Below are 12,375 nucleotides of genomic sequence, written 5' to 3' on the forward strand. Positions count from 1 at the left end.
CCCCGGGGTCCCCCAGCCAGCCTCCCCGCCGGTAATGGCCTGCGGGATCTCACCGCCCGCCGCGGGGGGCCTGGAGCTCCGAGGCCGGCCGGGGAGGGAGGCGACGCCCCACGCCGCGGCCCAGGGCTCCGCGCTCCTTTCTCAGGCTCCGAGGGAGACGCCGAGCCCCGGGCGGCGGGAAGGCAGGAGAAGCGATGTCCACCATTCCTGCGCCAAGCCCGGAAACCAAATTGCGCGCCTTCCCGGAAATGACGCGATGCGGATCCTGTTTTCCCCCCCCCCGCCTAGTTTCCGGTTCCGGGCCTCCGCGCGTGCGCACGCGGATGCGCCGGCCTCAAGTTCCGCCGCTCGCGCGTTTGCACGAGGCGAACCAGCCATGGAGGACGCGGCTTCCACCTCTCCAGAGGCTCTGGCCGTCGGTGCAACCTCCGCCTCGGCTCCAGACGACCTGACCTCCCTAGAACATCTGGACAAAAGCCAGGTGAGTCCCTGGGTAGGGTAGGTGTTTCGAAAGGAGGGTGTCTGTCCTTTGTGAGGCGTGGTGGTGCCGACGGAAAGGCCTGGAAACCTGGGCCTGCCCGGTGCGGGGCGCGGGGGTCGTCCCCAGAGCGTTCCGGCTAGCCCGTCGGTTATTCCGCACTGACTCTCTCTAGCTTCCCCCCAGGCCTGCGACCTGGCGGTCTGTAATTAGATTGCAAAAATAGTCGGGCACCCGTAATCCCAGCTACTCGAGGGCTGAGATCTGAAGATCGAGATTCGAAACCGAGCTTAGGCAGGAAAGTCCACGAGGTTTTTAGCAACAGTCAATCACCAGGAAGCCAGAAGTGGAGCTGTGGCTCAAGTGGTAGTGGTACAGCGCTAGCCTTGAGCAGAAAAGCCCGGGGACAGTGTTCAAGCCCTGGGTCAAGCCCCAGAACCAGCGCGAATAAAAGAAATTATAAATGGTAACTTAGGGCCTCGGGGTGAGAGCGATCTGGCTTTGGTTCCTTCCTGTTTGACCTTGGACTAGTCTTTTCGCTTTGTTAATTCGTACTTACCACGTCCCTGTCTGCTACCTTGCTTTCCCAGATCGCAGGGAGGAATGCTTATGAAGTGCTTTCGGTGGGGACCTAGCACACAATACGAAGTAAATGCTGCTGTCAGTGGGGTGGGGTCTTTTCCTGTGAATTACTGCCGTCCTCGTCTCCTGTGGTTCAGTCCCATCCTTTTGAGACAGGGTCTCACTTTGTAGCCCAGGTTGACCTCTAACGCTTGATCCTCTTGCTTCTGCCTCCGGAGGTGCTAGGATTACAGACATGCACCACCTCTCGACTACTTAGGCGTTCTTTGATTGGTTCTTAAGTTGCTCTGAGTATAAATTGCACGATTCAGTTGTGGTTGTACAGGTTACCTACTACAATTGAATATGGAGCAAAGCAAGTATGGAGAAGGAGGAGTGAACGTTAACCTGAGAAGTTTATGTTTCTCCTTTGCAGATTAGGAAGGCAGTAGAAGCCCTGTTGGCCCATTCTAAGGCCAGAAGAAGCAAAAGAGCATTGCTTTTGAATGACAGCGAAAATTTATTTTTAATGGTGATATTATGGAAAATTCCCAGTAAAGAACTGAGGGTTAAATTGTAAGTTCTAATTTTCTACTCTTGATCTTTTTATCTACTCATTTATTTGTAGCTTTTAACAGTGGAAATCTGGCATACTCAAAAATCTGAGATCAAATAAAACCACTGCCTTAAAGAATGGTAGAGGGGCTGGGAAGGTGGCTCAGTGGTAGAGCGCTTGCCTTGCATGCCTGAGGCCCTGGGTTCGATTCCCAGCACCACATAAGCAAAAAGAAAAAAGCCAGGAATGGCACTGTGGCTCAAGTGGTAGAGCACTAGCCTTGAGCTGAAGAGCTGAGGGACAGCGCCCAGGCCCAGAGTTCAGGCCCCATGACCGGTCCCAAAAAATAAATAAATAAAAGAATGGTAGAAATGGGGCTGGGAAGGTGGCTCAGGGGTAAGAGTGCTTGCCTCCCATGCATGAGGCCCTGGGTTTGATTTCCTCAGCACCACATAAACAGAAAAAGTGGGAAGTGGTGTTGTGGCTCAAGTGGTAGATCACTAGCCTTGAGCTGAAGAGCAAAGGAACAGCGCCCAGGCCCAGAGTTCAAGCCCCACGATCCAAAAAAAAAAAAAAAGAATGGCAGGAATTTGGCCTGGGTCTGCTGGTGGCTCACACCTCTAATTCTAGCAACTCTGTGATCTGAGGATCACACTGTTCAAATACAGGCAAGGCAGGAAAGTTTGTGAAACTTACCTTAAACAAGCTACCCAGAAAATGGCTCTGTAGCTAACCTTGAGCACAAAGACTTTCAGGCAGCATCCAGGTCCTAAATTCAAGCTCCAGGACCAGCAAAGAAAAGAAAAAAAAAAAGAAATTTAGACATTTTTAGCAGTAAAATGTCTTATAACTTGGGGCCTAGACTTATACTCTTTGAAACAAAAAATAAAGAACCCTTAACAATTTTATATTTATATTTGGGGTACAATTTGAGTCAGTCTTGCTGTCTAGCCCAGCTTGTTCTGGAAATCTGGGTCCTCCTACCTCAACCTCCGCAGTGTTGGGATTATAGGTGTGTACAACCATGTCAGGCTAGCTGTCTCTTCTTAGTCCTAAGACATGTGTTAAAAATTTAAGGAGCTAATAAGTACAAATATACCAGAAGATAACGTTTTAAACCTTGCAATATGGTTATTCTCCCTCCCACATTACAATACATGGGTCACTGTAATAACACAATTACATTATAGTGTTTACATATGTATTGTTCGGGTATCTTTATTTTATTTTATTTGTTTATTTATTTTTTGGGTCTAGTCGTGGGGCCTGAACTCTGGGCCTGGGCACTGTCCCATAGCTCTTCAGCTCAAGGCTAGCGCTCTACCACTTGAGCCACAGGGCCACTCCTGGCTTTTTTCTTTTTTCTTATGTGGTGCTGAGGAATCAAACCCAGGGCCTCAGGCATGCAACGCAAGTCCTCTACCACTGAGCCACCTTCCCAGCCCCTGTATTTTTATTTTACTTCCCAGTTGTCAATTGACATTTTAGCCTCTGGGAGTTCGTAGTAATTTCTTGGAATATAAAATCTTTTCTCTAAAAAATAGCTTGGTTGCTTTTTTTTTTCTTTCTATTTCTTTTTCAGTTCTAGGCTAGGGATGGAACCCAGGCCTGTCACATGCTACACAAGCACTTTACCTCTGCACTAAGGCTCTAGCCTTTTCTTTCCCCTAGGTGTATTTTTTTTTCCCATTGTCAAGGTTATGTACAGAGGGGTTATAGTTACATAAGTAAGGTAATAAGTACATTTCTTGTCAAACTTGTTGTCCCCTCATTTTTCTTCTACTTTCCCTCTCCCCTCACAACACCCCCCCAACTTGTATAGATCATTTCCAACATTATTGTCTGTGTATGTCACTGTTGCCCTAGGTGTATTTCTAAATGGTGTTTTGGTGTAGTGTTTACATAAATGAAGGTTGGTGACATAATGATCTTCAGATGGTGTCTGAAATAACACTTTACTCCTGGATGTCTTCTCATGTGTTTTGCAGGTCCTTGCCTCATAATATTCAGTCAGATTTAGCTGAAATCTGTTTATTTACCAAAGATGAACTTGAATCACCTGAAGATACGGAACGTTTCTATAGAAAGCTTTTGAAGAAGCATGGGATTGAATCCATCTCTCGAGTAGGAAGTAGACTAATACTTTTCCAGATGTTTCAAGGATTTTTAATTACATTGATGTAATACATAATACACTTCTAAGTTGCCAGATTGGCTTCTAACCTGCATCTTCCCCAGTAGTTGGGATTATAGGCATGTGCTGTTAGCTCAGCCGATCCTTCCCAGTCTTAATCTAGGGGTCTTGCTCATTTACCACCATGACACTTACATGGTTCTTGGAACATTTTAGGTGCTTATATGTTTGCTAAACCGTAAAGGGCAAGGTTCTAGGTTCATATTGTTGCCTAAGTATTTTTCCTTTTCTGTATTCTTATTCTTATATTTTTATTGTTTGTATTTTCTAGATCATCCCTTTCCATACTTTAAAGACTGAATATAAAGCATATGAAGCCAAACTCCGCCTCCTGGGGAGTTTTGATCTTTTCCTTACTGATGAAAGAATTAGGCGGCTTTTACCCACGCACATAGGGAGACATTTCTATCAAAGAAAGAAGTAAGTTTCTTAGCAATGACTAAACATCAGCATGAAATGACATGTTTCTTTGTGTGCGTTATTCTTATGCCCATGTGTTTTGTAGAGTTCCAGTACCTGTAAACCTTCTTGCCAAGAATTTATCCAGAGAGATTAACTACTGTTTGGGTGGAACTGTCCTGAACATCTCCAAGAGTGGTTCCTGCAGGTAGGCAGCTAGCATGCGTCGTGTATCACTTCACATTTGGTAGTGACTGTCCACTCTTAAAGGTGCTGTTAATGAAACCATGTTCTTCAGTTTAAAACGAAAGTCTTCTCTCAAGAGTGTTCTGTTCTCATCAGAAAACCAGAAGTGGGGCTGTGGGTGAGAGTTGTATATCACTAGCCTTCAGCAAAAGAGCTAAGGGACAGCGTCCAGACCCTGAGTTTAAGCTCTCCCCTCCCCCCAGAAAAGGAGTAAGTGTTGTATTTGGTTCTCTGGATAGTGGCTGAGTATTGGAATGTGGCCTCTGTGCCTGTGGAACTGAGTTTTTAATTTGATGTGGTTTAATGAGTGAGAAGGACACATGTACCTAGTGTTGTGGTTATTGTATTGGACAGGACAACTCTGGGTATTAAGGAAAGCCAGGGTAAGATCAATGCTTAGAGAGCTGTTATAGTCCTAGGCTTGCATGTTGCGCTGTCAGATCCACCTCAGTCTTGTTACATAATTCCGAATCCATCTTGATCCATCTGGCTGTCTGAAGCATCTCTGATCCCCCTACCTAATGTTGGGCTGAGCTGTATGGGCTTCCCACTCTGCATCTGCTGAAGGGTGGTTTTTAGCGTGAGAATTAATCACATTTCAGTCTTTAAAAATTAGTTTAGAACCCAGTGCTTTTAACATTTTTACATTTTAAAAGAAAAGGCTTAGAATGATGTGTTTTTATTTCTCAGGAACATGCCAGTGCTTTATTTTGAAGCATCAACTTAAATTTTTTTTTAAATGTTCACTGGCTACTGTGTTTGATTCCAGTACTGTACGCATCGGTCACACTGCAATGGAGCCTCAGCACCTCACTGAAAACATTGTTGCTGTCGTGGAAAAGCTGGCAGAAAAGTTGCCAAAGGTACATCCAGTGTGCGGGGCAAGTGTGTTGGTGACTCATGGAAGAAAAGCGAGGAGTAGATGGTTGCTATTCTTTTCTTTGTTTCAGAAGTTGCAGAGCATCAAACTCTTATTCGTGAAAACCGAGAGGTCTGCTTCCCTTCCCATCTTTTCCTCATTTGTCAGCTGTGTGGATGAAAACAGCCCACTATCCTTCAATGGTCTTCAGAGAAAAGTTAGTAGTAGATGTTTAAATACTAGATAGGCTTTTAAGATTCGTTGGGGTTTATGAAGGTATTGAAATGTAAAGATGGAATTACTAAGATAGGTTGTTCAGGAGTCAAACAAAGTGACAGGTGTGGTGTCACCTGTGGTCTCAGCACTCAGGCTGAGCAGGAGGATCCAGAGTTCTGGGGTCTGCTTGGGCTACAGAGCTGGGCTGTAGGGCCCTGTGTGAAAGTGGAGTTGAGGTTCCAGTGTTTATGGTAGAGGTCAAAGCTCTTTGTGTGTGGGGGGGGGGGGGGGCGGGGACTGTGAATACTGAGAGCTACCAGCGCTCATTCTTTATCCTTTGTTTTTCCTACTTATCTTTATCTTCTGTCTGATGTTCTTGGTAGGAAAGAAAGAAAAAAGAGATGAAATTGCGTGCAAAGCAAAAGAAGAAAAACAAAAAGTTGAGGGCAAGAATTCGGAAGTCTACACCAGTCTTACCATGGGACCTGGCATCTCAAGGTGGGGATGATCCAGTGAAGGACCCTGGGTCTCAGAAAAAAAAGCCAGGCAAAGTGAAAGGCCAGCCTAAAGCGACAGGCGAAGTTAACGTCCAGCCTAAAGTGACAGGCAAAGTCAAAGGCCAGCCTACAGTGACAGATGACGAAGACGAAATCCCACAGTTGGTACCAATAGAAGGAACTCCAGCAAAAGAAAATGTCCAGGTATTTTTATTGCTGTTTAATAGTGATATTGAATGGTTTGGTGGCCAGTTGTGTCTGGGCAGGCTCGGTGCTGAGTGATTATTAATGAAAAACATGAGTAAACCAAGAGCCATGTGGTAGCCAGTTTAGTCCATCCCGTAAACACCTGTTGAGGGGTAAGTCATGTTTTGGTTCACAGTGGGACACTTGAACGTAACTGTAGGATAGGCTGTGCACATAGCTGGAGTGGTGTGGGTCACTCTCCCGCACGAGCTATGAGATACAAGCTGCTGCTGTGTTGATGTGGTGGGCCTGAGGTTGAGCCAAGGCCTAGCACTTACCACTTAAAAACACTCCCCGCCCTTTTTGGTTTAATTGTTTTCAGATAGGATCTCACTTTTTGTCCAGGCTGGCCTACGCCATATAACTGGAATGTTAGGTGCACACCTCCACACCCAGTTTTTGTTCATTGATTGAGGGGTTCACAAACTTCATTTGGCTGGCTTTAGAACCAAGATTCTCCCAATCCCAAATGACAGACAAGAGCCATCACTCCATCTTAGAGCATACGGTAGCTTTTCCCCCCTCCCCCCCAGACATGGTCTCCTTTGTACCTCAGTCTGGCTCAATAGTAATTCTATTTTTTATGTGTGTATGTGTTCATGCCATCAGTGAGGCTTGAACTCAGAACTTTATATTCTGTTCCATTCAAGACTGGTGTTCTGGGGCTGAGAAGGTAGCTCAGTAGTAGAGTGCTTGACTTGCATGCATGAGGCCCTGGGTTCGATTCCTCAGTACCACATAAGCAGAAAAAAAAAGAGCCAGAAGTGATGCTGTGACTAACTGGTAGAGTGCTAGCTAACCTTGAGCTAAAGAGCTGAGGGACAGCGCCCAGGCTGACAAAGCCTGGTGCTCTATGACTTGAATGATTGATGCCTCTAGTTTAGCATTTTGCTGATTAATTGGCAACGGAGTCTCAATGGTCTTTTTTCCTGGGCTGGCTTTGAGCCTCAGCCTCAATCCTCCAGGTCTCAGCCTCCTGAGTAGCTAGGATTACAGGCATGAGCCTGGCAGTAATCTTTAAAATATTAGCTTCTTTTTACAAGTGATAGGTTAGGACCTGAAGCGTAGTGTTGGCAAGGATAGGTCAGTGGTAGAGCACCTGGCTGACACGAAGGCCCAGTCCTTTAAACCCATCTAGGAAATAGAATCGTGGCAATTTCATAATTTCAGTGCTTACCTAGAAGCTCAGCTACTAGGAAGACAGGCAGGAAATTAAAACTTCAAAGACTTAAAAATAAACATATGGAGACGATATTATAATAGGTTGATTTTGGGGTTTGTGTTTGTGGCTAGGTTTATATAAAAATAGTTTTGTCTGGTGCCTCTTCTGAACCAGCAGAAAAACTGGAAGTGGAACTCTGGCTCGAGTAGAATGGCAGCCTTGAGAAACAATGCTAAGGGAGAGTACAGAGAGTTCAAGGCTCCAAATACTGGCACACGTACAAAGTTTAGTTTGGTCTTCAGTTGTATCTGTAGACTGGGCAGACTTTGCTGCTAGATCCTTGCTGCATCTTGGGCCTCGAATAGCCTCTTTGAGTTAGAATAGTTCTGCCTTGTGGGTTCTGGCGGCACAGCCTGGGTTCACCAACTGGGAACCTGAAGGGCGCCTTCAAGGGACTCACTAACAGGAAGTCAGGTTGGGGCACAGCTCTCTCTGCACTTAGGAAGTGCTCACTGGTCACTTCCCTTAGGAAGAGGGGCCTCTTGAGAGACCCTCAGACTGCCTTTACAAAGTCTTTAGTAGAAGGCTGGAGGTGTGGCTTTAACAACAGCAACATGCCCAGTAGTCATGAGACAGTGAGTTCTCAGCTTGCCCCTCCTGTAAGGTTAAATTGAACAGCTACTCCTGCCATTGCCAGACTTAACTTTCTTCTCTTGCAGGTGCAAAACAGTGCCACAGCAAAGAAGTCTCCAAAGAAGAGTGTCGGGCCCAGCACACCTGTTGGCAAGAAGAGAAAGGCTCTGCCTACCAGAGAGACCCCTGGAAAAGCTCCAGGGAAGAAGCAGAGGGTGGACCAGAAAGACAAAGTAACAGACTCTGTGCTGGGAAAAAAAGACCTGAGACAGACTCCAAAAAAGCCAGAGGCCAAGTTCTTCACCACTTGTAAGAAATCTGGAAGTAATGATCCCAGCACCCCTAAACAGGGACGAAAAATCCCCTCTGAGGGCCAGTCTAACTAAAAAAAAAAAAAAAAAAATCACTGGCTCTGCCCAGGACTTAACAGTTACCTGAGACTCTGTGTTTTTTTTTAATTGTTATTATAAAGGTGATGTACAGAGGGTTACAGTTAAATAACAGCCTGAGATGCTTTTTTCTAATATAGTTCATTTGGGCACAGCAGGACATGCCTGCCACCGTGGGGTGCTCAGGCTGGGGCCCGCAGGGGCTGGAAAACAGTAAAACCTTGGCTTCCTTGGGCCTGGCTGAGTTCCACCCCAGCACTGGGGGAATAAAGAAGTGAAATTAAAAGTATTTGGATCCCAACCCCCATTGCTACTTTCTCTACGAGTGAGGTTTTAAGAACCTCCATAGGTGATTCTAACCTATACTCCTGTTTGTAAAAGCCAATGGCAAAGTAAAATCTATTTTTCATTGTTCTGTGTATTTGCTGATGTAACAGTCTTCTCTGTGGTCATCATACACAAATAAACTGTAACATCTGTCTGGATGCTTATTGGATAATGAGCATATGTGAGCTGTTTTGTCATTTACTGTAATATTTTTACTTGTGCATCAGTTCACAAGACTGCAAACATTAGCAAAGTAGTGATGAGGGGCTTGATGCACAAGAACCTCAGAACGTAGAAACAGTCTGCCTGTCCCATCTTTTCCCTCTACCTCCTCTGTACAGATAGAGTGGCCGTGCATATCCAGCTCACTTGTGAGGCTTTCAGTGACACTGGCGTTGCACTGCGTTTGAGCTGCATGTGTTCCCAGCTAGGAAGGACTGTCCTTCAGCAGTGCTTCCAAGGGTTACTAGCTCACAAACAGGTGATACCAACATGCTGGTATCAGGTTTATTGGAGACAGTTCTGAAATGTAATGGAAAAGTATCCTAACTCTGGACTTGGGTTTCCAACACTTAAACACTGCAGAGCCAGGCTCCTGTGTCTCTCACATAATCCTAGCTACTCAGGAGGCTGAGATCTGAGGATCAAGGTTTGAAACCAGCCCAAGCAGGAAAGTCCTTGAGACTCTTGCCTCCAGTAAAACTACTCAGAAAAAGCCAGAAGTGGCACTGTGGTTCAAGTGGTAGAGTGCTAGCCTTCAGGGATAAAAAAACAAACTTGGACCCTAAACTCAAGTACCAGGACCGCAAAAAAACAAACAAAAAAACGGGGGTGGGGGGGTTTGCTGGGAAGGTGGCTCAGTGGTAAGAGTGCTTGCCTTGCATGCATGAGGCCCTAGATTTGATTCTTCAGCACCACATAAGCCCCCCCCCCCCACACAAAAAAAAAATTGTGCTGGTCCTGGGGCTTTAACTCCATCTGGGTGTTGTCCCTGAGCTCCTCCTTGTCACTCAAGGCTAGCTCTCTACCACTTAAGCTAGAGCTCCACTTCGCATTGTTAGGTAGTTAATTGGAGATAGTCTCAGGACTTCCCTGCCTGGGCTAGCTTTGAACTGTGATCTTCAGATCTCAGCCTCCTGAGTAGCTAGGATTTCAGGGGTAAGCCCCTAGCATCCAGCTAGAAAGACTTAAATACTTAAGACTCTCAATGGCTCTAGTGCCAGTTGGCACTGAGATCTAAGCACTTAAACTCAGAGCCAGGCTGGGTAGACAAATCCAAGAGACTTTCCAGTTAGCTAGGCAGTAGCCAGACCTAGAGATAAGGCTCCTGTGGTAGGAAGCCAGCCTTGAGTGAAAAGTGAGTTCTAGGCTGAGTTCAAGCCCCAATGTCATAAAATGGCCAAGTAAGCAAGTACAGTTTCATCAAATAAGGGATCAGTGGCCTCATCAGCACCTTTTTGGCATTAGACACATGTAACTGGTCAACCTGTGTCTAAGTAGGAGCCAGATGGTTGTGTGGTTGGCTTCAAACCTCTATTAAATCTAAGGCTTTGAGTAGGATTACAGGCATGAACCACCAGCACTTGATCAGCAATGAAGATCAACCAGAGTAGACAGATTCTTCCTTTAGTTTTCCTATTAGAAACTACTGTGGCATTCGTGGCCAGTTTCTCCTTGTTAGGAGTCTTCCACATCTGGAGAATATTGAAGGCATACCGGGTGCCTGTGGCTCACGCCTGTAATCCTAGCTACTCAGGAGGCTGAGATCTGAGCCAGCCCATCAGAAAACTGGAAGTGGCCCTGTGGCTCAAGTGGCAGGGCTCAAGAGCTGAGGGACAGTGCCCCAGGTCTAGTGTTTCAAGTCCCACAACCAACCCCCCCCCCCAAAAAAAAATTGATCGAGATTCCTTCATTGATCCACTTCATTGAACAGCTGCAGGCAAACATTGCATTGTCCAATCCAGTGGTCCTCCTGAGGCACATTTGGAGGACCCTAGCTCATGTCCTGCATGGGACTGCTGGGTTTGGGTCTGGAATCATCCTCATGTAGAACACCTTGGACCACTGTATAAGCCTGGCTGCTGGAAGATCTATGGCAGCAGCAGGTGTTTTCCTCCTTGTCCTTAGCAGCCTGTTAGTTTTCTTCAGAGCCAGTGAAGACCAGAAGGGATTCAGGAGACGGGCTGGAAGTACAGGTGAAGGGCAGGCGTCCCCTACACAGTGCAGAGTCCTGAGCATCAGAACATCTGCATGTCACTCCAGACTGGACCAGGGCATCTTACATCCCTTGAAGTTTTTAAGTCTTCTAGGTGTATTTTATTTATTTTTATCGGTTGCGGGGCTTGAACTCTGAGCTTGGGCATTGTCCCTGAGCTCTTCAGCTCAAGGCTAGTGCTCTACCACCTGTGCCACAGCACCACTTTGAGTCTTCGGGTGGATAGTTGGTGATAAGGGTCTCACATTCTTTCCTGCCTGGGCTGGCTTTGAACTTTGATCCTCAGATCTCAGATCCTGAGTAGCTCAGATTATAGGCGTGAGCCACCAGTGCCTGGTCTCAGCATATTTTAAATACTAATAAACATTGACTTTTAAAAACATATATTCTTTCTCTTTCTTCCCTCTCCCCTCTTTTTTTTTTTTTCATTTTCTGATCTGCCAAGTTAGCTGGAATTGTGAACAGGAGTCAATATGCCTAGTGGCTCCCCCTGCCCCTTTCCTATTCTAACATCCACTTCCAAGTTCACACCTGGGAGGAAATCCTCAAATAGCATTTTTTTTTTAAAGACAGGGTCTCATGTGGCTGTTCTCAAATGGCAGATCCTCCTGCTTCAGCCTTCCAAATACTAGATTACAGGCATGTACTACTGTGTGTGGCTATCAAATAGCTTTTGAAGAATCGGTAGGGATGTCTTTTTGTTGCTGTTTGTGCTTCTGGGGATGGAACCCTGAGCCTTGCATATGATAATCAAGGGCCATATCCACTGAGCTACATCCTCAGCCTTAGGATCTTGCCAGAAGAAACCATTGCTGTTACACGGTGGTTCAAACCAAGTGCCCTGAGGGTAGTTGACACAGAAGGTGCACTTCCAGGTGACCTGAGTGTCAGAGCCTGGAGGCCCCATTGCTGAGGCATCTTGGGGTCATTCCAAGAGTCAGAATGGAGGGAGAAGAGCCATCAGGTCACCGAAGACAGAAGCCATAAAATGGAGCCTGCACTCCAACTTTGGGGCCTGGGAGGCTGCAGAAGAGAATCGGACCTGGATCTGGAAAACCAGAAAATGCTCACTTCCCAAGGTTCCTCCTCTCTCAGAAGCGCCTCAGGTGTGTGTGGGTGGGTGGGTGGCTGGTGGTGTAGAATTAAATAATTTCCTGCCTATTAAATGTGACATTTTTGGGGCTGGGAAGGTGGCTCAGTGGTAGAGCGCTTGCCTTGCATGCCTGAGGCCCTGGGTTCGATTCCTCAGCACCACATAAGCAGAAAAGAAAAGCCGGAAGTGGGGCTGTGGCTCAAGTGGTAGAGCACTAGCCCTGAGCTGAAGAGCTGAGGGACAGCAACCAGGCCCAGAGTTCAGGCCCCACGACCGGACCCCCCAAAAAAAAAAAAAAAAGTGA

At 46.4% G+C, this 12,375-nt stretch overlaps 1 protein-coding gene across 2 annotated transcripts; it reads left to right on the forward strand.

Annotated features, from left to right (window-relative positions):
• The first annotated feature begins 339 nt into the window (after positions 1-339).
• On the forward strand, positions 340-8,938 carry Rsl1d1 (ribosomal L1 domain containing 1). Of its 2 annotated transcripts, XM_042698378.1 has the most exons (10): positions 340-481; positions 1,476-1,615; positions 3,584-3,719; positions 4,061-4,209; positions 4,295-4,396; positions 5,204-5,297; positions 5,385-5,510; positions 5,893-6,085; positions 6,116-6,210; positions 8,134-8,938. In XM_042698378.1, the coding sequence occupies exons 1-10, from the start codon at positions 377-379 to the stop codon at positions 8,431-8,433; spliced, it is 1,440 nt and encodes a 479-aa protein (XP_042554312.1). In that variant the 5' UTR covers positions 340-376; the 3' UTR covers positions 8,434-8,938. The 2 variants fall into 2 exon arrangements, with proteins under 2 accessions (XP_042554312.1, XP_042554309.1); XM_042698375.1 differs by having other exon boundaries at positions 5,893-6,210.
• Positions 8,939-12,375: the final 3,437 nt, after the last annotated feature.

Source organism: Dipodomys spectabilis, unplaced genomic scaffold, assembly GCF_019054845.1.
Source record: "Dipodomys spectabilis isolate Male_0828 unplaced genomic scaffold, ASM1905484v1 ptg000231l, whole genome shotgun sequence".
Lineage (NCBI taxonomy): Eukaryota > Metazoa > Chordata > Mammalia > Rodentia > Heteromyidae > Dipodomys > Dipodomys spectabilis.